General features: G+C 40.4%; 3 protein-coding genes across 5 annotated transcripts; 1 reads left to right on the top strand and 2 right to left on the bottom strand.

The window, feature by feature from the left end:
• Positions 1–975: 975 nt before the first annotated feature.
• LOC139106596 (odorant receptor 67c-like) lies at positions 976–2564 on the top strand. The gene is made up of 5 exons (XM_070663490.1): positions 976–1778; positions 1864–1966; positions 2045–2152; positions 2229–2384; positions 2475–2564. Exons 1-5 carry the CDS (start codon positions 997–999, stop codon positions 2529–2531), a joined length of 1206 nt encoding a protein of 401 aa, XP_070519591.1. The 5' UTR covers positions 976–996; the 3' UTR covers positions 2532–2564.
• Positions 1785–6369, bottom strand: Kal1 (Kallmann syndrome 1). The gene is made up of 6 exons (XM_070663488.1): positions 6021–6369; positions 5391–5720; positions 4152–4348; positions 3782–3926; positions 3431–3642; positions 1785–3337 (listed from the first exon to the last, which is right to left on the bottom strand). The coding sequence occupies exons 1-6, from the start codon at positions 6154–6156 to the stop codon at positions 3101–3103; spliced, it is 1257 nt and encodes a 418-aa protein (XP_070519589.1). The 5' UTR covers positions 6157–6369; the 3' UTR covers positions 1785–3100.
• An 8963-nt stretch (positions 6370–15332) lies between these two features.
• On the bottom strand, positions 15333–24894 carry LOC139106608 (thyrotropin-releasing hormone-degrading ectoenzyme-like). 3 transcript variants are annotated; one of them, XM_070663506.1, is made up of 15 exons: positions 24046–24894; positions 23700–23916; positions 22776–23117; positions 22469–22624; positions 22039–22347; positions 21625–21808; positions 20858–21286; positions 20005–20209; positions 19401–19654; positions 18224–18414; positions 17856–18020; positions 17526–17690; positions 17311–17383; positions 17071–17175; positions 15335–16892 (listed from the first exon to the last, which is right to left on the bottom strand). In XM_070663506.1, the coding sequence occupies exons 1-15, from the start codon at positions 24065–24067 to the stop codon at positions 16824–16826; spliced, it is 2886 nt and encodes a 961-aa protein (XP_070519607.1). In that variant the 5' UTR covers positions 24068–24894; the 3' UTR covers positions 15335–16823. The 3 variants fall into 3 exon arrangements, with proteins under 3 accessions (XP_070519604.1, XP_070519608.1, XP_070519607.1); XM_070663503.1 differs by having other exon boundaries at positions 15333–17175; XM_070663507.1 differs by having other exon boundaries at positions 15333–17175; positions 23700–23897.
• Between the last annotated feature and the right edge of the window lie 793 nt (positions 24895–25687).

Raw genomic sequence — 25687 nt, 5'->3', positions numbered from 1 at the left:
CAGAAAAAAAGGCGTCTTGCGGAGTAGTAGTTATCGTTATTACTTCCAATCTAAAAATAAAAGTAAGCATACTTGCAAAGAAATTTAATTTTTGTTAAATGAGTTTGTAAATATCAGAAATTATATAACAATGCCAATAATTGTATGGTTCTTCAAAAACTTTTACACGGTTTGTGCATACACGGGTATTTCTAATTAAATAGTCCACGCAGTAATTCTCTACGTTATGATCGATAATTCATTTACGATGCGTCTCTGCGCGCAGTATGTAGAGCAAACTCTGGTAATTACAAAGAAAATAACCCATTTCCGCTTTAATACACCGTCATATTGTAATAAATAATATGTATATACGGATAATGGACAAATATAATGAAAGGACTATTAAATTATTGGAGTGCATCAGTAATTTTCAAATATCGACAAAAATGGTTTCACATGTTCTTTTAGACATAAAAGAGTGTGTCGAAAAGAAAGAAGATTTATATAACAATAGACGTTAATTAGAAAAAAAATGAAACACATCATTAAAAATTGATAATGACTTTTTAATAATTTTTATCCGAGTCAAACAATTGAACTGTTTTTTTGCTTTTCGAAAAAGACATGAGCGATAATAGCACTCAAACCGAAGAGTAAGTATAATATGTTTAATACGAAAGATATGTAATTTTCCCAAAAGCTAATTATACTAAGCAACTTCGACCATTAAGCGCCTTAAACTTCTTTTCCCTCCATGTCTAAAGAGAAACCTTTTAAAAAGGCTTCTTTAAAGAGTAGTTAATTCAGTCGATAAACTTTTTCTAAATTGACCAAAATGACGTACGCTCGTCCACAAGCGAACGCTTTAATCTTACCTCACGTTTAGTTGTAAATACACGATAAAGTGGCAAACAGACGTAGCGAAAGTGTCGAACGTTTCGTTTATAAAAATTCACTTCATTTTGTTACGTGACGCAACTGACGGAACGCTTTTCAAGAAGCATTACCAAGATTATGGATTTCCAAAGCGTGAATCCTTTAAATGTGCGAATCAACTTAATTTCCGGTAATTTATTTCCCATGACAACAGATAATACACGGTTCCCCGTTGTCTGGAAAATATACAGCGCTTTCGTGTGGTTTGTAATCTCGGTTATAGTCATTGGATATTTCTTCGGGTTAGTGAATGTATCGAAAAGAAAGGCTATAAGCGACGGCATGATCGGTACTGTGTTCATCGTGGAGGTTTTCTTCATGGTCGCGCGTATCCACATGCGCAAAAATTTGGTTCTGCAATTGATCCAGAACATGAACGAGATTCTCCGCGTGCAGGATGAGACTATGAGGCGCACGGTGATTAAGTCATTGAAACTAATGCATTCTCCGTTCAAGTTTTATTGGCTGTCCGGCGCGGTAACCGCAATAATTTGGATCATCGTACCGGTCGGGACGGTTTTCAAAAGAAATTTTTTTTTTTACGAGGATTACAGACTGCCGTTTGCCATTTCGAAGCAGCCATTTTCAACAGAAATTTTCCTAATTGGAAATCTGTTATTGGTATTCTGCAGCGTGTACGTTCTTATAAAAAAGGCTGCCGTAGATATTTATATGTTAAATTTCGTGATGTTAATGACGGCACAGTATCAATATATCTCGTTAAAACTCAAGGAAGTACTTCGGAAAGAATACTCGCCGAACAAACTTGATGAAACAAAAAGAACCAATTATTCAGAAATTGATTTTGAGAGGAAAATGGAAATCAAAAGGATATGTCGGCATCATAGCACCGTAATTCGGTAAGCACTTAGCAAATATTAAATTTTTATTGATAAAATTATCTTAAAACTAATTTTATTCAAAGCTATATTCTATGTCTTTCAGTATGTCGGCCATGTTAAAAGAATTATTGTCCCTAAGTTTTTCTTTAATTTATGTGAATAACATCTTACGGTTTTCTTTCGTCGGTGTCATGCTACTTAATACAGTGAGTAATATATTTGGTAACGTTAATCGTGTTAAGAACACTTAGTTGACAATAAAAAAAAAATTTGCAACTTTTCAGGCGCTGCTAAAGACTGTTATTGAACGGATTGCAATGGTCTGTTTTGCTTGTGGCGAATTAATACAGTTTTTCATTTTATGTTTCAATGTACAAAAGTTATTGGACGCAGTAAGTTTTAGAATAATACATTTTACAAATATAATAATGATATTTTATCATGCATTAACATCTAGGCCTGATTTAGAGCAGAGAAATAACGGATAGGGGATTTCACGAAAACTGGTATCAATCTCGGCCGACAATAAAGCACACATTTATGTTATTAATGTTAAGTAATAAATTAACGTGCAAACTGGCGTCATTTGAAAACTTTAGTATCTCTTTGCCATCATTTATGACGGTAAGATCGCGTACGTTCGTTATACTACTTACCTGGTTACGAAACTTATTGTTAATTTTTCTAAACTTTTTTTTTTTAACAATGTTCCAGGTTATGAACCAAGCATACTCGATCGCTCTTTTATGTTTAAAAATTGTTAAGAAGTAATAGAGAATATGTGCCGAGAGCACGCGACGATCTATTCTGTGAACTAATTTGTTAGGATATTAAAATTAATATCTTTTTATTTCCGCGAAAAACGTGCAAGATAAGTATTTAAATTTCGTTTTTGATTAATGATTCAATGTAATGTTACAGTTTAACCATGCGAAGTAAGTCAAAATAATTTAATTTTTCAATAAAATCTATAATGCATAAAATTATAGAAATTATTTTACAATCTTTTATTTGTATTAATTATGTAGTAAGGAATAAATATTATATAATCGTGCTCTGCAAAAGTTAAAGCGGGCAAACAAAACATACAAGCTGCAGACCATTTAAAAAAGGAATAATTTAAATTAATAGATTAAATTTTAATTATTTATTATTAGTTTAAGTATTATTCTGCGCAAAGCGCAATTAAATTATACGACGCTAAATTAATTCTTTTACCAGCTACGAAAAAGAAAAATTATATTATCATTCATAAATTATAGATAACGTAATTACAGGTTACCATAAATTTGCTCTGTGTACTTTGTGCCGCCAAATTGTTATTAGAAATTATTTTACCTTTATTTATTTATCACAAATAAACCGGAAAACTGCTTTATAGATCTGGACGATTTCGTTTTGCATCGCGTAATTTTTCCGCGCAAATACTTTCGCCGTTTTTCGTCATCCTGGCATCCGGTTGCGAAAAACTCTATACTGGCACCGTGGCCGATCGTATCGCCATTCTTCAATATGCTTCGCACATTTGCGCTGTACATACAGTCATTTCGAAGTTGTCGCAAATCATAGTGTGACGTCTGAAATTAATCGTGCACATATATCTGCATCTCTTAATAAGTTACCGTGGATTTTTACTTTTTTTTTTACTTACGTCATTTAACATAACGTACCTGAACTATCTTCCAAGCTGTAGATTTCCGACGTTCCGGGCTCTTCTTGCGCGAACAGGACTCTTCTTGCCAAGTGATATTGTACATGCTAGCGTCGTTGCTCGTCGGCCAAACTAAACGAGCCTTGACTTCGCCGCAGTGGCAATTCATGCGACGCACGTGGAGACCGGCCTGCGTCCGCTCGCACCTGCGAGAACGTCTCCCGACGTCGGCTTCAATGAAAGGTCACTGCTTTCGTTGGTTATTTCGATTACACTGGACTTATAATCCCTTTTACAAGGGAGAAAAGAAAAGAAACGGAGAAAAACAAAGAAAAAGAAAGACTTAGGATAGAACTGACTGGTACCTTACCGTACGCCATATAATCGGTGCTGTTGAAAACCTTGGACGCCTTGCGTGAGGTAAGACGTCGTCCACCATATACCGCGACCGCTTGCACTTGAAGGAAATACTGGCATTCGAGCTCCAGATTCTTTAATTCATAGCAGGTCTTATCCTGAGAACACACAAGCATAAATCTCGGTTACAAAAAAATCGAAAACTATCCACAGAGCTCTGAATTCGCAATTAGACGATAAAAATTAATTACAGATCGACTAACATTCTTCCCCCCTTTTTTTTTTTTTTTTAAATTACATATTTATATTATTTAAAATAAATCTGACAAATATAATTTCCATTTAATTTAGTTGCAATTGGGATTAAATTAAAGGAAACTTACTTTTAGAATCGTCTTGTGATAAACGAGAATGGAATCGTTCGTTGGTCCGTGAATGAATCTGCTCCAGAACACTTTATAAAACGATATCGGTACGTCTGATACCGGTTTAATCCAGCGTAAGTTAATACGCAGCTTTCCACCCACGAGCCGCGCGTTAGACAAGGTCAAGTTCTGCGGCTCCTTCGGATTTCGCGGTTCTGCAACCGGCGAAGGAAACGTGGTAAGAGATCATTACGTCGCCTTTACGGCGAATGATAATTTCTAAGTGATTTTGCCGTTGGTAACAACTTGAATTCTTAATCCGGTTCTGCGCGATTTGTCGATGCGTGAACGGTTTATTATATTAATCATTTTCTTTTTCACGAGCCAAACTTGTTTAGCGCACTTGCAATAAAGACGAGAAATTAATAGAAAAATCTATTAGTAAGTGATTTCATTAAGATAGCAGTCGACAATAATTAATCTGCGCCGTTTGTCAATAATTGAGATAATATCTGTGGTCGTTGCCGCGATCGCTTTCCTCTTTGTCAAGTCGCAGTCGTGACCTTTCGATAACGCGCTCGCTCTCGACGCTGACCGGCGGCCTTCGCTTTGCGACGTTTAATTTGCGTGCGATAGGTCAACAATTAAGCAACACTTACCGCAAATGATTTGCGCAAGCGGTTAACGCGACTCCGAAACTTTACGCTGCGGGTTAATGGCCCGAATTTCCGAGTCAACAAACAAACATTTCTTGAACACGAATGCACACGCGCGCAGCAGGTAAATTCTCTTCGGCGGAACACCGCGACGCGATGGCCTCGCGTGAGACGAGTTGTTCCACAAGTTCGGACAATCAACGATAATAACTCTAGCCTTCCACAACATTCTTAAAATTGTTATTTTCTCGTGTCAATTTGGAATGCAGAAATGACGGACTTAAAAGTCACGAAGACCGACGACGGTTCAGGCCACCGATGAAACGCATACATTTCTGCCGGTGGTAATTGCCACCGAATGAGAATGTAAGACTCGCGGTATTTGCAGCTTTTAATTTGACATTTATATTTTCGTTTAGCAAGATTTCACGTAAGTTCATTATCTCGCGTATAAAACGTTAGGGAAATATTAATATTTCCAAGTTATAACGTGAAATAAATTTATTCTTTTTACAGCCTAACGATTGAAATCGAAATAATTATTTTCGAATAATAATCTACGCGAGTCCGTTCGTTTTTTAACTCGTTCGGATATACTCACCTTTCGTTTTAAAAGGCCTGGACGGCTGCGAATATCCGCGTGATCCATTTGCATTGACAGCCGCCACACGAAACTGATACCAGTGTCCCGTTTTTAGTCTACCTCGAAGAGTCGCGTGCGGCTTCGTCGACACGTGACATACGGTCCAGGAACTTAATCTGGATTCCATATACCTGGGGCCGACGAGGTGACGCTCCTCGACCAAATAGCGAACGTCCCCGTCGTTCGCGGACACGTTGCTACCACTCAACTTGCCGTTGCGCCATGTCAGAAATACTAGATTTCTCTTTTGCTGCTGTATCTGCAGGTTCTCGGGCACGGCCGGTAGGTCTAATTTAAATTGGAAATTATTATTCGTAATAAGTAAGTAATTTCGTAAAAGAATCAACAACGATATTAATTTAGAATCTTCAAGTAAACGTAAATATTTAAGTAAAAAGGAATCTTAGAATTCACTGAAAATTAAATCAAGTTCCTGCTATATGCTTGCATGCATTTCAAAAATTTAGTTTCCGAAGTCCTTCGTCTTTACGGCTCTCTTTTGCAATTTACAAAATTACTAGTCTGCATGATACAGATACGAACGAGAAATAAACACATGGCTCACAAAATGACGATTGCCACACTCACCATTTCGACTGTCCAAACCGATGGGATGCATGCACGTGATGCCGCAATCGTGGGAGCAACACTTGGCTAAATCCGGGCAGCGAGAGTCGTCGACGCAAGCGATCAAGCAGGCGGCTTCGAAGGGCGTCATTGACATTTTCTCAGGACAATAACCAGGTTTCGTATAATTTGATGCCAGACAATTTTCCACGCACTAGCATGGAAATAATATTAAAAAATTATTAAAATTTTATAAACTTAATTAACGAAGGCAAGGATTGCCACGAAAAAAAAGGGGGAGCTTGCTAATTAAATTTAAATAAAAATAAAATTAATGTTCTAAAATTCGAAACAAACGAAGTTTGTGCTAATCACAACGGAAAACAAATAATTATAAATTGAATACTGTTTTAATTTGACATTTTTTGATAGAATTACGTAAAAAGGAACTCCTTTACTTTTATTTGGCGGAAATTATTATTCATGAAATCTTCAAGTTATATATGTTTTACTTTTATTGGAACTCGTACTGCTATTTTATTCAACGACACGAAATGTGAAATTATTTCTTCATCATTCCCTCAACGGGGCGAGTTTATTAAGGCCAGTTCGAACTTCATCGCATTCCATCTTAATCGAAGTGCTTTCGATCTGCTCTCCATCCGCGATCCGATCCAATCCCGTCGGTACCGAAAAAGATACGGCCAATAGCCATATAAAAAGGAAAATAAAATACAACAAAATCGCCGCCGATGTCGAGCTGCGCCAGGATTGAGAGCTTCCCTGCCATTTTCGTGGAAGCGAATCCTCGCTACATAGTTACGAAACTGCCGCTCCTCGATTCCCGTTCAAATGCGAAATGCGAGTCCGGATCCTTTAAACGAGCCCCGGGGCGTATTTCTGATCGTCAGAGAACGTGGATACCCCTTCATATATATTTCAACCTAATGCGCGTTCGAGTTCGCGCGCCGTGCCGTGTTTTTATGCCGCCATCATTTTCGTACAATGTAGACGTGCGAAAGCCGGTCCCCGGCAAAGTCAACCGAAAAATGCAACATTTAAGATAAGCGTCGGCGACGCTGTGAGACGTATGATTACAAGCGTAATATGGTGTTTGCAAAGTGCGCATCGTTAAGCTTAATAGCGACCGAAGGCAAATTTTCAATGTCTCGTTAAAATAAGTATATCGTATCAAATTTCGTGATTGTGATAACTTCATCGACAGCTTCGTCGGAAAAAAAAAAAGAGAGAAAAAAAAATCATTGCGCCATGTGCGCGAAAAGGAAGAGTCCGCGAGTCGAGACATTTACGATAGTAACGCGGTACATTTCCTTCGCAGATCTATGCCGGATGTTGGTTAGTTTATAGATGGTTTGTATCTACCGCGTCGTCGTCTGCAGCGACACGTGCATGCGACTAGACGGGCCATAAAGCATCACGCGAACGAAACGCGTTATTTCCCTTCCCGCTACGACAAGTGAACTTGACGAAACTGCAACCGATAATCAGAAACGCAAGTGCGTAAATTGCAAAATAATCTGCATATTCACGATATACTTTGCATTAATATTCCATAAAGAGATCTCTTCGCGAAGAAGTGCGAGGTCATTTGCAAGAAACATTACGGAAGATAAAGATAAAGAAATAAAAAAAAAAAAAAAAGGGGGGATCGAAATTGGAAGGTTGTACGGAAATGTTCCACATTTAATTAATCCCATTTGGAATGAAAGAAAATAAAAGGAATAAAAAAATAAAAAATAAAAAAAAGAGCATTACTGCCAGCAATAGAAAGAGTCGAATAGGGAAAATAAAAATGCCGAGCTGTCCGGGTACAGCCGGCGGCTCTCACAGCGAGTTCTGATAAGATTTGCGAAGTGACAAATCGCGAGATCTCCTCGGAGGAGGATCTACGAACATTCTTAGGAATGTTTACTCGGTGTCGCGCGGTTACGATCGCGACATATATCATTCGAACAGCCGGGGAAACTGGTTCGTTTACTTATTGGCCTACTTTTTACAGAGGGAAGTGGTCACGCCAAGCAAAACGGGCACCAGGCAGCGTCGCCGACGCTGATAGCCTGGGGCCGTTGACCAGCTAATAAAGTTCGCAATGCGAGGGTCGCATTGCCGGTAGCACCGCGATCAGTATTGTTAGCGAAATCATACGTATCGCGTTACCCCTTTATTATACCTGCGCCTCTTTCTCAGAGGACTCTCTGAGACTCCCCGGGCACCGCCCAAATCGGCTCCCGACGATTCGCACCGCTATCCCGTAGAGCGGAACCGTGTATTCAGAAACAATCAAATTACGGCGTGATATATAATTTTTATAATTTTACACCAAGGCAACTGGTCATCAATTAAATGGTCTGTACAATGTAAGGCATTTCGACGAGCCCCCGTACTCTTAAAAATCATTATGAAAACAAATCGTATAATATTTTTATTTTTTTATCGACGCTTTAGAATTTTTTAATTATAGCGCAAGATATAAATTCGTTAAATATTAAATATTAAAATGTTGTGAGTATTGTACAAAGAACTTGAAGAGTTATGAGATACGGATCTCTAACGTTACATAAAGATTTAACTTGCGCAGGTACTATTTATCATTGACTGGAAGTCCATTCTCTAGCGAAGTAGCGCCCGTGCGACTGTATGACTTGGCAAAATGAGATGTTATCAAGAGCGATGGAATAGGAATATTGTTGCGTTCCACGCTCTTACGTAATAAATACCGTTATTGTACATATAAAATATAATATTATTTTATATTATATAAAATGTAGGAAAAAAAAAAGAAATTAAGATTAGGAACTTTCGAAAATGTCTAAGTAATCCGCTTCATTTTTTTTTTTTTTTTTTTTACACGTTTTTTTCAACATGCGTCGGAGAAAATAGATAGACGATTGTCGGTTTTACGGCTTTCATGTGTGATAATCGATCCCCGGGACGTAAAAGGGTTAAAGAAGCAAACCGAAGAGCGCGTTCTGATGAAGCGTCGTCACGGTCGAAGAATTAACTTAGGTGTTCGCCGAGATCGTCGAGTGATATCCGATGCGATCACGCGGATCAAAGGTGTACAAGGAGGCTAACGAAGTTCACGGGATCTTCCAGACTTCTATCTTTCTTCGCGTCGGTGAAGAGGCGTCGTCCTTCTTTGTCGATTGTGCCGAAGGCGCGCAGGGCCCGATCTGTTCCAGTCGAGAGCTTCTTCGCGAAGATTGGAGCGCGCGGTCGTCGTGAAGTGATCGCGAAGATTAGGGTATGGCAGGAGACTAATGTAGTCCGCCACGAAGATCAGCGATAGTGTCGATCGGCAATACTGAAAAATCATGCACGCCGATCCTTGCCTCATCTTCTTTTACCTCCCCCGCGGACCCGCTTTCCTTTCATCTACCTCCCCCGCCGGTCTCCCTCGCATCGGTGGACTACCCCAATTAAAGACTTCGCCAAGATCGCAGTTTGAAGTATTCATTAAGATCGGTATAGTCGAGACGGCCTTCCATCGAAGTTCATCGTGCGAATTGGCCCGGCCGCCGATCGCCGTCGTTAAGAAAATTATATTGCCCATTGGCGATTCACCGGCGTCCTTTTCTCCCTTCGTCCCTCGCCTCCTTATTTCTCCTGCACTTCGTTTCTTCTCGCTTATTCTTTCCCCCGCAATGACACCGATAATTAACAATCGAAACGGCGCCGCAGAGCTTGCATTCGATCGGCGAGCGGAGTGAGTTTCCGGTAGAGTTCCCCGCGACATAACGATCCGCGCTAACGAAGTCGATTGTCGTAGCGGCGGTGGTTTATCTTTTTTCATCGACACTCTAAAGGATGCCGCCGCTTTGATACTGAAGAATTCACGTCCGCTCATTAAACGTTACTTTCAAAATGAAGTTTCGCAACGGCAGTTATGCTAATGAAGTTAATCGTAATAATAGTAAACAACTGCAATTTTATCCCTTTTCCGCAGTCCCTCCGGTGCGTTCTTATGCTCGCCGCACGTTAAACAATACGTAGTTAGCGTTTAATAAGGTAACGCGTCATTGACATCATAGAATCCGTATTTGTCCGGGAAGCACTCTTGGCAAAGCTCGGCGGCTGCAGCGTTAACTATAGCGATGGCAAACGTCATTAAAAGAATGCGGAAGATTAGGTAACGGGTTACGCGAAGATAAAAATACGGCGCCATAAATTCCGGCTGAACGTGCGCAAAATATCCCGGCCGGAATGAAGATGAAGCTTTGTGAATACCTTGTGAATGCCTCCGCGCTTCGCGCATTAATCGGAAATGACGCGCGCAAACTAATAAGATTTTACGAAAATAGAACTGCAAATTGACACGCGTTAAGTATCATCAATCTTCCGAATGTCAAACGGAGAATTAAAAGTCTCTATTTTAAAAGTCATTTTTTTTTTTTTTTAATTAAAAATAGTACTAACACCTATTAAAGTTACACTTTTTAATTACCATTTAAAAGTCCAAAGGAACTTAATGTCGCCGTCAAAGATCACCGGTTCGCGATATCGGGAGCGGAAACGGGAAGTTTCACCAACGGCGAGCGTGAAGTTCTTAAAGACCGAGCGTGCGACGCGATCAAGTGTTATCGTAGAGATCGATCGTTTGCACTTCGGAATAAGAACCTGTTTTCGATAATGTCGGAAGATATGTTTCTAGTGCACCATAGGCGCGCATCCGGACTTAGTGAATTGCGCGCGGCGCAACTCTTTTATAGGCCATTACTTCGGAACTTTATTACCGCCCGGAGCTCGGGGGCTATCTCTTCGTCATTCCTCGTCGTCCCCATCTCGCCCTCTTGACCGTCATCGGCCCGTCAACGGTTCCCCGGAATCATTTCGGGGTCGTTCGCCGTAATGACATGTGTATACACGCCGCGAAAAATGTCAGCGGCAAAGAGCCCGCCGCGGTTTCACCGGGAAGTTTACTGGCAAGTCAATAGGTGTTGCCGTTTATATTCGTCGTCGCGTTATCGCACGGTCGTGGCCAATTAAAATAAAATGTTTAACTCTCTCTCTCTCCCTCTTTAACCCAGAAACTGTCTCCAAATTCGCATGTCCAAGCAAAAAGGCCCGCAATAGATAATCGCGATCGGTGAGACTGCATTTTCTCGGCAAGGGGCGTGCGCTTTTAGAATGCGGCGCGGGCTTCTTCGAGCAGATGACCCAAATACAATGTTATCGATCTGCCGTTGTCGGCCGCCGAATTAGCATGGTCCGAGTCAAGTCCCACGGCCAGTAGCATCAGCGTGCCCCATAAATCGTCGAGCGTGACGATGGGATTCAAGTGGGCGCGGACTCAGGGACGCTCGGATTCGCATAACTAATTACACGCGAGCGAGAACCCGCAAAACCCGGGACAAGCCTCGGATGAATCATCGGCGATCGCACCCGGCGATTCTCGAGGAGGCGACAAAGCGTTGCGGGAACCAGTTTATTTAGCGACGCTATCGAGTGTCGAATCGGCCATCGAAATTAAAATCGATCTCCACTCGGACAGCGGCGTACAATGTAGCGCGCTTGATTAATCGTGGCGATTATTCCGCTTGATTGCGACATGCAGGTCGACGCCATAAGCGTTAACAACGGTCTTGCCTGGGAATAACGATTGTGCGATGCTAATACTTCACTCTATCGTTAATCCTTCCGAGCTAAAATTAATCGTTGCTGCGCCCACTAAATCTTTGCGAACTTTATATCAATAATAAGTTAATCTCGAGACTTAGTAATACAACGTAAAAAAAAGAAAAAAAAAAATTTGCGCGGCATGTAGGGCTCTTTAATAGCATTGTTGAATCATTATCGTGTCGTTAAAAGTACCATGAGATGGCCAATAATATTGTAGATGTTAACGGCGATACGCTAAGATAATCTCGCTTGTACAACGTGTTCACGTCCTACGTACCTCGTCGGGATGATTCTCCCCGCACCGGGCGTCGCACCTGGCCACTCTAATCGAGTCGTACTCCTCAACGTATCGCGTCCACGACGCCAGGCATCCTGGTAGCAGCAACCACCACGGCCACCATTCTACGCAGATCATCGCATTTTTGTTAATTCCTCCGCCCTCAGCGGTGGCGGAGTTTCGTGTATCTCTTTTTACATTCGTAACACGCGAATACGCAGCTTTAAAACTGATGATATCTTACGCGGCGCGGATGATCCTCAGGCAGGATAAAAGGATACCGCTGAAACTGGCGTCACGCGATAACAATAAGTGTTCAATTTTCACGTAACGCGCAACTTTTTTTTTTTTCTCTTCGCGGTATAAACGAATCTCGGAACTGGATACTTAACGGCACCTTGCACATCCCGCGTGCGCTCGCATCTCTTTTCGCTATCGGCGGCTACCTCCCACGACGGTGATTCCGAGGAAGCGCGATACGTGTGTATGCCGTTAGTATACTACCCGCTGAGATAGCCCCGAGCGCCATTTAGTCCGTCTTAGGAATTCGTCCTTTTTTACTCGCGACGCATCGGCCGAGCGAGCGAGCCGGCCGCAGCAACCGCCCGCTCCCAGAGAGATTGTTTCTCCATTTTAGCAAAAGTACGATTCATGCGGTCGCGTACTCGTTCGCTCGCTCGACATCGCGGGACATACGCTACCTGCGCCGCCGATCCCACGCGCCTCCTCGGAATTCCGATTGGGACTTGTCGACAAGAAGGCAGCAGGAGATCGCGTCCGCTTTTTCGCCGTTCGCGTAAATGCGGAGACCGGAATGATACGGCGGGGATCGCGCGGGAGCCATGAAGATAAAGTGAAAGATGCCCGGCGACGATCGGTCATGCTAGCGCAGATAAGCGGGAAAGCGAGAGAGAAATAAAAGTTGCAAATCGACTCTTGCTCGCGATATCGCTAAGACGACCTAAGAAAGTTTCGTGAAAAAAAAAGAATTGATAATTTTAAACAGTAAATTAATTTATTAATTAATCATATTAATAATAAGTCTTATCGTTCAAATTACTCTTAAAAATATCGTAAAAAATTATTTTATTCTTGCCCAGTTATTACTAGAATTATTATAACGAAAAAAATTAATGTTCTTAATTTTTTTTATATCTATAAAATAATTCCTTTTCACTATCATGATGCAAATTATTTGTAATAAGTAGTATATCAGTTCTTAGTTTCGCTTTGTCTGCGGCTAACACCAGTCGTGACATTAATATACGTCGAGCTCAACGTGTTACGACATCGATCGTCAAAAAGAACCGTGTCTGTCGGTGACTTCAATGCGTGCCCTCGACAAGCAGGACATGCTCGTCCTCCCAAGAGGCGAACGAGAGGAGAAAGAGTCGCCGGTCACCAACGACAATCGAACGAAAACATAACGACCTCTTAATTTTTTGCCTCCTGTCAATTCGTGCGTTTAATGGCCTGATCCTGGCCCGTTAATTAACGCGGATCTCTTAAAGGTGCTCGAACGCTTATACCCGATTTTAGTGTGAATATATACTCTCATTTATCATAATTACTTCCTACTAGACGATTAATCTTGTTAGATAAAAAAAAAAGTAGTGTTTTCTAATTGCAATATTATCTGCAATATTCAAAAATGTTAAATTAGAGCTTTAAAAATAGATTCAACGCTAAGTTTTTAATTAACGAAAATAAATTTTAACAAATCAACAAAAAAAATTTAGCAATAAATAATTTTTAATGTTTTTAAAATATTTTTTATTAAACTTTTTTTTGCGTCAAATGTGCAATTTAAATATTTTAAAATATAAAAGAATTTACATTACATAATTCTCTAACTTCTTCAAATTTTTTTAGTGAGTGGAATACTTTTTAAAGACACTCTACCGAGAGAATCTTTGAGTTAAAACGGTACTTCGGCAAGACGTTCGTAAGTGGTTCTTGTCAATCCACTTTAACTTTTTGCGAATACGCGAAATGTCTTAATGTCTCATATCGCAGCGGACTATTTTTAGAATTTTTTTTTTTGTGTGTGTCAAAACAAAATTTTTTTTGCGGTTTTAAATGCCTTCTTCAACTATTCAGCTAAACCTATTCGTATAAATATCAAATTAATAATTTATCGATAAAATATGCGAAGCGATTGATATTCGTACGTTCGTTCCTCCGAAAGTAAATCCTATAGCAAACGTGCTTTGCGCAATCTTCTTTTACAACCCCACGTCTCCATACATACTTTTGAGGGTGGCCGGTAGTTGTTGCCTCCGTCTTCTCTTCGCGGCTACAGCTGACGTCGGATTGCCAGTGTGCGGCATCGGATTGCCGAATAGTCTTCCGGAAGCGACCTGCTCGACCCGTGAATTCTGTCTCGAGGATTTCTTCCCTCGAGCGAACGTGAAGCGAATCACTTCTCGAAGGACCGGAAAAGATAATCAGGGCGCTTCTAAGTCGCCGTGCAACGTAACGTAACCCTTCTCAGAGGAAACGTAGACGGCGGTGCATGGCGCCAACCCGCTTGCCTGTCAACGGGGTGTTCGACCAATATTTAACCCTTAGGTGCCTATCTCGGTCCCACCGATCAGCCACGGTGAACAATCCGTCGTTCAAGACTAAGCCCGCAAGACCGAACCGAAGCGTTCGAACTGGGATCGGGCTTACTTTCCTGTGCAGTCCGATCCTCCTCTCATGCTCTCGCCCTCCTGGCGCACTCTTCTCCTACTCTACACGCCGGGGCCCACACCGCTTCGTTTCCACCACTCTCCACCGCCACCGCAACCCATTGCAATGACCGAATCATTAACTTCAGGAAGGGTCCTGGCTCGCGCTCAACCAAGGAGCACACGCGCAGGGAGCGCGTTCGGCGAACCGACACGGCGACAACTTCCTTCCTATTCCTTCCTTTCTTTCTTTTGCGCGTCCCTGTCGCATTCGGGTACACGATAACGCTCTTTGACCCCCTTTTTTTTTTTTTCAAGGGAAAAGGTTTCTTTCTTTAATCTCCTGAACGTGATTGTTTTATTAAATACCTCTTAATTATTAAAAAAATAAAAAAAATTAATATATATGCACCCCTAGATAAAAAGATAGCACATGTGTGTTATCATTAATTAAAAACATATACTACTAAAAAAAATTCGGGAAGATTTACTGCTGCAGTCAGTGTCTACGAAAAACGTGTCATTTTACGTGCCGCGTTAAATTCGCATCTCGCGTCACCTGAAATAGCTGATAAAGCTAATGATAAAGAAATCCAAGAAATGTCAGTCGCATTCTCTAGACGTCCATAAATATCAAACGTATGAAACTGAAGCGAAAATCTGCACTAACAAAAAAAATATAAGGAGCATCGATTAATCTTTGCGAAAGATCTTATACCGTATATGATATTTTCGGCCAGGTTAATCGATGCTTCTTATATCTTTTTGTTAGTGCAGATTTTCGCTTTAATTTACTTTAATATTACACAATTTTTTTTATAGTATATAATTAAAAAAGAAAAAATTTATTACACATGTCTACATGTAATTTAATTTAATTTGCATTAAACGTATGCGTTATTTCTATTTCTTAATTATATTATCGCAAAAAAAATTAATGTCAATGGGTTCTCTTGTACTTCTCGTATACACACAAATACGACGTATTAACATCAATCCATAACCCGACCGTCATTTAACATCTTACGTGACCTATACTAGAAACATTCTTCAAAAATGGAACCACTCGTGTTCAAGTCCATAACTATACCGGTCAAAACAACTTAGAAATTCTTTTCTCTCTCGTGAGATTCTTTTTCCAAAGGGTAACTATTCAGGCGTGAGAAAGTTGCCAATCAACTTCTTTTGGCAAACTTTTGTAATTTTGATTAACAAGGAGAGTAATTATTCCCATTTTTATTTATGAAAACAGATTAGATAAATTACATATTAAAAAAAAATTAAATCTATTCCATTAGCAGTAAGCAAGAAATTAATTTATGACATTTACAAAGAAAAATCAGTTAGTCCTTGACCAAGTTACATTACTTAATTACATTATATTATCTCGTCAAGTTTAACGACTTTAATTTACACGCACACGTATAAAGGAAAAATAATTAAGCGCATATTATTTTTATTTAATAAATTGCATCGAGACACATGCGGAATATAAGAAGGTATCGTGCAAAGGAAAAAGTCCTCTTAGAGGGTCCTTTCCTATCTCGACTTTTCGGGTTCCCGGTGTTGCAGCGAATCTTCTCGACGCGGAGTCCACTGCACACACTGGTTACCGACGACCTGTGTGGCATGAGAACGGGGTCCGCTCTTCCCACATAATAAACGACTTCGAAGAACGGTAGTGGCATTGACCTGAATCTATTAGGGCTCTTCGGTTTGGCGGTATTATAACTGCCCGTGAATCAATCCCTTACTTAGCTACATTCTCCGACCACACGAAAGCCCAGCTCGTTACTGTCCGGTTAGAACCGGGGTATACCGCCGTCACTTTTCGCGGCAAGAACTTCTTGCAATTTTCTCGCATCTTTCGGGGGATGCTGACATATCCCGATATCGACGTGGCGCACCTTAATACCGATGATAGCGCGATAACTGTTCGTACGAAATGTGTTTTCAATCTTACCTCGATATCCAAGAGATAACGTTGAAGAGACAAAATTAGATAGAGGAAACACCGCCTTCTTAATTAAAGTGTTTCAATCTTTAGCAGTTTCTGTATTTTGTTCTGTTTGACAAATGCTCATTCCTTCGTAATTTTTTTTTTTTTTTTAATAAATTATCAAGTTAAAATTAGAATTTAATTCTGTTACTTGCAATATGGAATTAAATTTGTCACTGTTTTGTTCCTATTGATCGCATTGATTTATATAAACTTTTAACAGAGTATGTCTTAAATTAATTTCGTTTCCTGCAATTTTTCGTTTCGGCACGTCTTCTATAAATTTCCTCGAGTACATTCAATGTCTGGAAATAAAATACATTAAAATAAAGTAGCATTTTTAATTAACAACATCAAGAGTAATGAAACGTATAGATCGAATTTTATTTTTTTACTTTTCCTGGCAAAAGAATTTAATACGAAAACCGAGCAATTTCTCTGGCCGTATCCGCTTTTGCGCGAGCAGCCAAACTCGACAGTTACCTCGTTTTTCTGCTTCTTATACCACGCGACGTTGGTCTGAACTTTATTAATAACTTTCCCTATCGTGATGTCGTACTTCTCACTTTGGCCTTTCAGTCGCAATAACTGAGAAGAAAAAAAAAAACATGATTGTTACATAACGATTCAATTACTTTTAATATTGAGATACACACACAAGCACAAAAAGATATCAGTTTCTCAACTTTTGTTAAGTTACACACACTCGCGCAATTTTCTTACCCATTCCACATCTTCTTCTTGATGAATATGTTTCGACAAGATATTCAATATTTTACTTAAGGTAATATTCGCGCTGTAAACAGAACAATAAACCAGACAACAGTCGAACGAGTGTAAAAAATGTGGGAAGAAAATAATCGATTTATTAAATTTTCTATAATTATCTCTTTAAGCGCAGAACAAATTTATGCCGATAAAAAATTTTATTTGCTTACTAGTTATAATTTTCTGCCGTTGTGTTTGCGCCAAATTTATCCCAATGCTGAGTTACGAATTCTATTGCAACGCGATGCCCATACGGGTTTGACGCTATGGACTCGAGAGCAGCTTCCGCATATTCAGACGTTACATTCACTTCTGAATACATTATCGATAGATATCTGAAATAATAACGTGCGAGAAATCAAAATTGTGATATCAATTTAAATAACTAAAATAATTTAAAGTAATGAAAACGTATGTTTTAGCGCCCTTCGTTCTACGGTTGTCCGTTAAGACTTTGCGGGTAAATGTTATTTCACCGCGATTTGGAACGTTTCTCTTACGTTTGCAACAGGCTCGCATTAACATGACACCCCAATGCGAATGCGAGGACCTTTTTATCGTGAACCGCCGATTCGTTGTATCTTTTCAAGAGCACCAGCCATTGTTCCTCCGTAGCAACTTTCACGAATGTACAGTACGTCCAGCTACGAAATTCTTGGGGTAAACTAGTTTAACAGGTAATTATTTTTTTTTTTTTTTTCCGTCACAATAGCGTATAAACGTGTTAAAATAGAGGCTCGCATTTTCATTTAAGTTTAGTACAAAATGCAACTTTCGATTAATATTTACGAGCGCTCGCAATAGGGGGAAATGAGCGATTACATTTTGTATTAAACGTACAGGTTTAGCCACTTCGTTGGATACGTACGAGTCCGATAAATCATTTTGCAGCACTGTGCGTGCCAAAGTGTGAACTGCTGTTACGCATGCTCGATGGTCCACCGAGCACGTCGATTTCATTAGGTTGATCTCGAATTTCGTCCACAGCGTAGGATCTTTAGAGATCACTGCCGGCGCCACATCGCTATATACTTTATTGATAAAAATGCACGTGACGAACTGGAAAAAGTCGAATAGTTTCCATATTTATCAATTAAAATAATAATTGAAATAAACGTAAATTAATTTAAATATTTAATTAAAAAAGAACTATAGCAATTTTTTTTTTTTTTTTTTAATGTAGTCCGATGTTATGTCAGAATTTAAAGCGTTCTGTTTTTTTTCTTTAGCCGTTCTCTCGTGAAAGAAGAGCCGTCCACTGCTACCGTATCAAGCGAATATTACTCTCCCGCGCGCGAGCGTTTGAAGATTCCGTTTCGTTCTTTAAAAACATCAAAGTGTTCTTGTGAAATTGCGAAGAAGAAGGTAAAGTAACCGGCAGCAATATTTATCGTGGCATTATAGAGATCTGCGGTTGATTCGCACAAGAAGTAAGAGTAAGTAATTCCATTTATTCAGAATTTACGAGCAATAAACCGGGCGGATTAAAACGCAGAGATACGCCGCAACGTATTTATTTAATTTGGCACGTTAGGTTTACGGACGTGGAGCGCCTGAAGAAACCGCGGGGCCCGCCTCTCAGCTCGCGGTGAGGCCTTCTCCTCTCGTATATTTTTGCAATAATGGCTTCTGTGAAAAGGGAACTGTTACGGCAATATTGGTCGGCGTGAGTGCTTAATTAAATGTTACGTGCCTCGTATTTCGGTGCAAATAATGATTGAGTCCTCCGACCTAATTGAGAACGTCGAATCGTAACGACGGCCGATGGGCCGATGATCACTTATATATCTGTCCCAGGGATAATCATACGTTTTATAATGCCATACTTAAGCCTTTACTGCGCGTAATAACGACATAAGCCAGAAAACTGCATAGCGGACGATTTAGATCGCGCGAAGCAGCGTCGATTATATCTCGCATATCTTATCGCGCGCGCCGTGGCCGTATAAATTAATAATAAAAGAAAATGTGCTCGCCTTTGCAATCTCGCGCGAGTCTGCACGGTAGGACGAAACGAACTTGATGGAACCGTAACTAGAATGTACCTTAAACACGTCCGAGTCCCAAAGGCGGTCGTGAATGGTGGTCAGCAAACGCAACGCGGATGTCCATAATATCTCCCCATTTTCCGTCTCCACCTTCTCAAAAATGTCCCACATAATTCTCTTTTCGAGCAGCCCCGCGTCGCCCACCGCAAACGAATCCGTGAGCACTTGCGCTCTCGTTATTTCCGGTAGAGCTCGAAAGGATTTTGCTAACAGCTGCCAGTTCTCCACGTCGTAGTTGACACGGTACAATGCTGTAAAAAGCACCAATAAATATTAATAGAGATCTGACGGGTAAAAGGCCGTAGTTGTTCGAAAGAAAAAAGAAAAAAAAATGTAACTGCAACTACATTGCGGTTAATAAATTATTAATTTATCTCGCCCGACGTTACGAGACTTGTTCTTGCAGTTTTCTAATGTTCGCGATTCACGGTAGCGACGGGAGAAATTTTGGAACATCCTGTACGGAGAAGAAATTCTTTATGAATTTATGAAGTGGCTCGGGTTTGTTTCCAAATTGACCGACACCAGTTATTGTCGGTAAAAATATTACTTTATTATTATCTCCTTAATTGATCGGTATATGTTACGACAGTAATATTACCCGTTTGATTGATATTGAACAGAATCCACCGGTTGTTGGAAGTCGCCCGGCTCAAAGCAATGTCGTTAATTTTCATGCGTTTCTTGACCATCCATGCCTTCGGCGTGGTATTACTAAATTGCTGTTCATTTTCGGTTGTCCACGTCAGCGGGACGTGCCATAACTCTTCGCTCGTACTATTTAAACCATAATGATAAAATCGGTTCTGAAACACAAACATCGCATAATCGAGCAATTTTTATCGACGTCCACCATAGACATTTCAAAATTATATTTTGCTTCTTTGTTTAATTTATTCATTTAGCACGATATTATAATGAAAATTATAATTGGAGTTTTTGGTCCGTATGAGAGGTATCCGGTATTTTTTGGATATTACCGCTCGTCAGTTTTTATATGAAAAAATTATAATTCTGAATGAAAAGTACATAAAATTAAGAGGGCATTAAAGCAGGAAGAATTTTCGATTGTGCAATTATTTTCCAGTTAAAAAATTAAGTTAATCTGAAAATAAATATTTTAATATGCGCATATTCTGAATTTATTGTAAAAAAAGAGGTGTACTTTTCAATAATTTGTAAAATTGAAAAATCACGATTTAATATAAAACCCGTTAAATTTTTTATTGAGAAAGAAATAATTTTCAAATTAATCGCAGGATCCTCCAAAAAGATCGAGGCATTCTGTATAATTTATTCGCCAAGTTAAACCGTACGACTTCCTTTTTTCTCGTTAGGAGAATAACGATGATTAATATCGTCGTAAATGCATTCCATCGATAAATAATTTGTCGTCGACGGAACAAGATGAAGAAACGCGGCTGAAGATCGATCTGCGATAAGCATCGGCGCACCTGCGTAAGCTCGATCGCACCGGTTTCTCGATTCTGTTGGACACGCAGGACGGGGAAGCCGGCCTGATGCGTCCAAGTTCGCATAACGTCCTTCATGCGTAGCCCTGAGGATGCCGGTAGCCCATTCGCTCTATCGATCTCCGCTTGAAAAGCGTTCCAGAGATCCTCCTGATCAGCGCTGCGATAGCGATACGTGCTCAGGTAGTGGCGCACAGATGAGAGGAAGATTCGCTCACCCAGAAAATGGTACATCATGTACGCCATGCAATTACCCTTGACGTACGACGTCAAATCGAAGACGCCCGTGAGCTCGGTCAGTTTTCTCAGATCAATATGTAACGGGTGTGCTGCTTCGCCAGCATCGCTGTCAAACACGTCGTGACACTCAATCAGGAAACAGGCCCGCAAGTCCCAGGTTGCGGGCTCAAGCTGGAAGATGATGCGAATTAATCACGGCCGCCAGATAAACGTCACAACACTATAACCGCGCGGCGATCAAATTAATTCTCATGAAACTGGAACGTAATAAAAGTGTCAGTTGATTATTAAAAAAAAAATTATTAAAGTTGGAAACGTCAGTTATTAAGCTTCTAATTAATTTTACAGCCTCTCGCCAATTTTTATATGTAAAAATTAATATTTACATTTATTAGATATTCTTTCTCCGTTTATAAGATTATTTCTAATGGACTTATAAGCAACATTGCTACGTAAAGTGATTATAAATGACGAACTTTAATTGTTTTCTATTTAAATTCAATCGTTACCGCATGTAGTGCTAAGAATCCATAAAACGAGGCGAATCCTTCTTTCACCCATACTTCGTCCCACCATTTTGGCGTTACCAAATTACCGAACCATTGATGAGCGATCTCATGTGCTGCAATATTAGCCAATGACTTTTTACTCTCAACAATATTATCATCTTTCCTTATAAGGATAACATCTTCTCTGAAAATATCAGCATAACTTCAAATCTAAGTCGTACACAAAATTTTCATAATTCACTATAAGCAAGAAACATTTTCTAAAATAATTATAGGTATAAATTTTTATTAAAAAAAAAAAGAAAAATGTTTTTTGAAGGCAATCTTTAAAACGACGATGTCTAAGTACATCTAATACTTTTCGTAAAAAAAAAAAAAAAAAATTAAACTACTGCAAAGAAATAATTCTTTTACCGAAACGTTATAAGACCCCAGTTCTCCATTGCGGCATACGCTAAGTCAGGAACCACAATCACATCCAGCTTATCTGACTCGTAATAGGATCCGGTAAAGTTTTGCAACACACGGAGAATTTTCGATACCAGGTCGCCTAAATATTTCGTATCGTTCGCGATCTCCTTTCTGTAAAAGATCGAGTGTGACGGACGATCGGCGACGGTAACGTCACTACTCGAGAAATCGGTGACCATAAAAGCGACTACGTAAGTGGACATGTGGAAGGTTCTCTCGTAATGGTCCCAGACGTATCCCGGCATGCCGCGTCTGAGGAAAAGGGAAACCGAATTAAACCCGAATTACTTTTCGAACTAATTGCACGCGCAAGGCGATCGGTTGCGATTCGCGATGCCACAATTTATAGAACAATTCAGTTACGCTCTTTTACATTTCCTCGGTGAATTTGCGCATTGAGTTTGAGTGGGATCGCATGCTAGACTTTCTGCCGATCGAAATGCGAAACGGCGCCTTGAACCACGGCTCGTCGAAGCACGGGAAAGCCGCTCGAGCATAATCTGGAGAGAAGTTTGACACCGCGATCCATCTGAAGAAAGAAAACGTTGTCTCGCAATATGTAGATGTGACATATGTCCCATTAATTATAACAGTATAAAAAAAAAAATTAGATATATCAGAAGCTAATTATTACGTTGACGGTCATAAGTTGATCGTATTTGCGCACGAAATCGTAATACCTGGTTTCGTTCGTGTCGCGATCAATGTACGAGCTCCTAAAGAATCCCCTTGGTTTCTCGTGTAACGGGATCGTGTATTTTATATGTAAAACATAAATTTCATTCGCTATCAATAGTTGTAGAAAATATACGTTAATAAAGTCCTCCTCGTCCATTGCGAAGTACGTGCTCTTTAACTTTGGCGCATTTGGCGAACGGTACTCCTTCACGCTCACATCTTGTACGTCGAGCGTGCGGGCGTGAAGTCGTATATGTTTAGTCGGTGCTTTGGAATAAAACTGGATCTGCGCGTCACCGATCATCGTGAAATTTTTCTCCTCCAATATGGGCAGTATTTTCAAACTGCGGAAAAAAAATTCACGACTTGACGTTAATAATATTAAAAACTAAATTAAATAATAAGAATTAATATTTTTCATTATTTTCTTTGAATATTTCATGACAGTCTACTTTTTTTTTTTCTTTTCTTTTCTTTTTCTTAGTTTTCACTGAGTTCACTGTTACTTTTAAACGTGAATGTCTAATTTTCTATTTACTACATCATGCCTAGTTTCTAATATTAATCCTAGCTCGTAGCCTGACAAGCAAAGCAAGTGAGATTAAATGCGGCAAATATTTTAGTTTTAGTCTGCAACGTCAATCACTGGTGATAAATATTCTACGCAAACGGAGACATCAGTCAATGACTAGCACAATGACAACTTGTCAATATGACACATTATCTCAAATGGTAAGCTTAAAATAAAAAAAGCCGCATTTATTTAAACAATATATATCGCACTAAAATAGCTTTCCATTCTGTCTTTGCTATACGCATTTACACGTTTAAATATTCTTTAAAAAGTAAAATTGCAACAAGCAGAGCGTTTCGTTTTGGCGATCAATGATCGAAGGAGCGTGTGAGAGGCGCGTCGTAGTGCTTACGTGTATTCTAACGGTAAAACTTGATCGGACAGCCTCTTCAAATGTGCCATTTTATGAGACTTCCCGCCGATTGATCCCCTGTGTCTCCCATCCCGCCGATTTTCCATGCTTGTACTGACGAACCAATAAATGATCATCGAACCGACGCAGATGAGTACCACCACCGCGATTCGCGTTCTCACGTGCCATCCGTGACGCCTAACGTAACCGGGGATTTCTGAAGCATTTTTCCATCACTCAAATAAAAAAAATCTTATTTACGTCCGCTCAACAAAATTGATAAATCAAGCCTGCCGGCAAGTCACATCTTTCAATAAGATCCTCTTTCGCGCGACCCCGGCTTTACCTTGCGCTGGATCGTTCTCCATGTTCTCCCGGCGAAGGGGTGCTAAGTTCCCGCAGGATCTGGCAATCGTACGGACATCGCCACGACGGGTAACCGGCGGCTACTGCGCTCGAAAAGCCGAAAACGCGTCAAGGGCTCGCGGTTCGGGCCAGACACGCCCGCCAAAAATACATCTCGGCAGGCACTTGTACATTTCCCTCCTCTGTACTTTACTCTGACATTTACTGTCGATCGCCATTTGCCTGGAATTTTTCGCGAGCGGTCTTGACGAGCGCGCGTCTCGTTATGCAACGCGCTGTCAAGAATACACGAGCGCCGTCATCTCGCGCTTATAATTTATACTCTTCTGGTAAATAGCCGGGGAAGAAGTTCAGGGTCGCTTCGTTCATTAATCAATGCGGGTGGAACAGATAAAAATTGGCCGACGTGGGTGAGACAATTGCATTTTAATCCCCGGTGCGGTTAAAAAATATCATGCGAAGCATGAAAAGCCAGCGACTAAACGGTATGCTAGTTAAACTTATTGTATCGTTTATCTTTTTTTTTATGCTAAAAATAAATGAAAGATTTATAATACGAGAGGTGTACTGTATGAAATTTTACTAACAGCCCGGCAAGAAAAAGAATCGCGTTACGCTAGTTTAAAACTCGTCGCAACGCCAGAAAGCATACAATAATCAATTCATCGTAAACCGATTTGTTAATCACGAGCCACACGTGGGTGTCTAATGTATGCTTAATGTGCTGCGAATATGGCTCGGAGATATATCGGCGTTAACAGTTTAACATTTGATTTAGTTGCATGAGAATTCTTCTGGCTGCTGATGAGAAAGCCAGACACCTACACTCGTGGATTTATACTCGAATAGAAGACTCGACCGAGCTCGCAGCAAGTGTTCATTGTGGGATTCTACTTCTTTCTTTTTTTTTTTTATGTTAAATCCCACGAAACTCAGTTTCACGGGGGGAAAAAAAGCTTTACTTTATGAGATATTGTTTACTCTAAGCATCTGCCTTCAAAAAACAATACTCGCACGATAGAAGAAAATAAAATTAATGTGTCGCGCGATTAATGATAATGACAGTATTTAGAATTTCGTTCTCTACGATTTCGCTGTCTAAACCGAGATTGCTTCAGTTTTGTTCATCCAGCACGAAAAAAACTGCGGTAGCGACTATCAGCCGTGAAATTTGGGAAAGGTCTTTTCCGAGCGGGTGTCCCCGCCTTCGCAGACCGCTCGGCACCGCTTCGCGGTCAGAAGTGTCTCGGATTTCAAGGAATCTCGCTTCCTGTGCCGGGAGAGAGAAAGAGAGAAAGAACCGAACGTCCTCCGATGAGGTGGTGGACCCCTTCGTCGTCTCTCTTTCGGTATCGCGCGCGTGTGAGTCAATGGGGGTGTAAGCGTCTGAGAGAGAAAGTCAAACAATACCGATGACTAATGGAGACGCGTGACCCTCGAGGAGCCGACCCTTCGAAACCCCGCGACGAGGCCCAGCCGGTGCCTCCCGTTCACCAATTTTCTCACTCCCGCGCGGTCATCACCTTCCGCTCTTTCTCACTCCTCTTTGTATCCCTCTGTTTTCTTAGGTGGGCCCCTACCGAGATTGACTTACACTCCTCGTTGACGGATTAATGATCGTC

Source organism: Cardiocondyla obscurior, linkage group LG11 (assembly GCF_019399895.1).
Source record: "Cardiocondyla obscurior isolate alpha-2009 linkage group LG11, Cobs3.1, whole genome shotgun sequence".
Taxonomy (NCBI): Eukaryota; Metazoa; Arthropoda; class Insecta; order Hymenoptera; family Formicidae; genus Cardiocondyla; species Cardiocondyla obscurior.
Note: the sequence above shows the minus strand (reverse complement) of the source record. Positions and strands in the feature narration are given on the sequence as shown.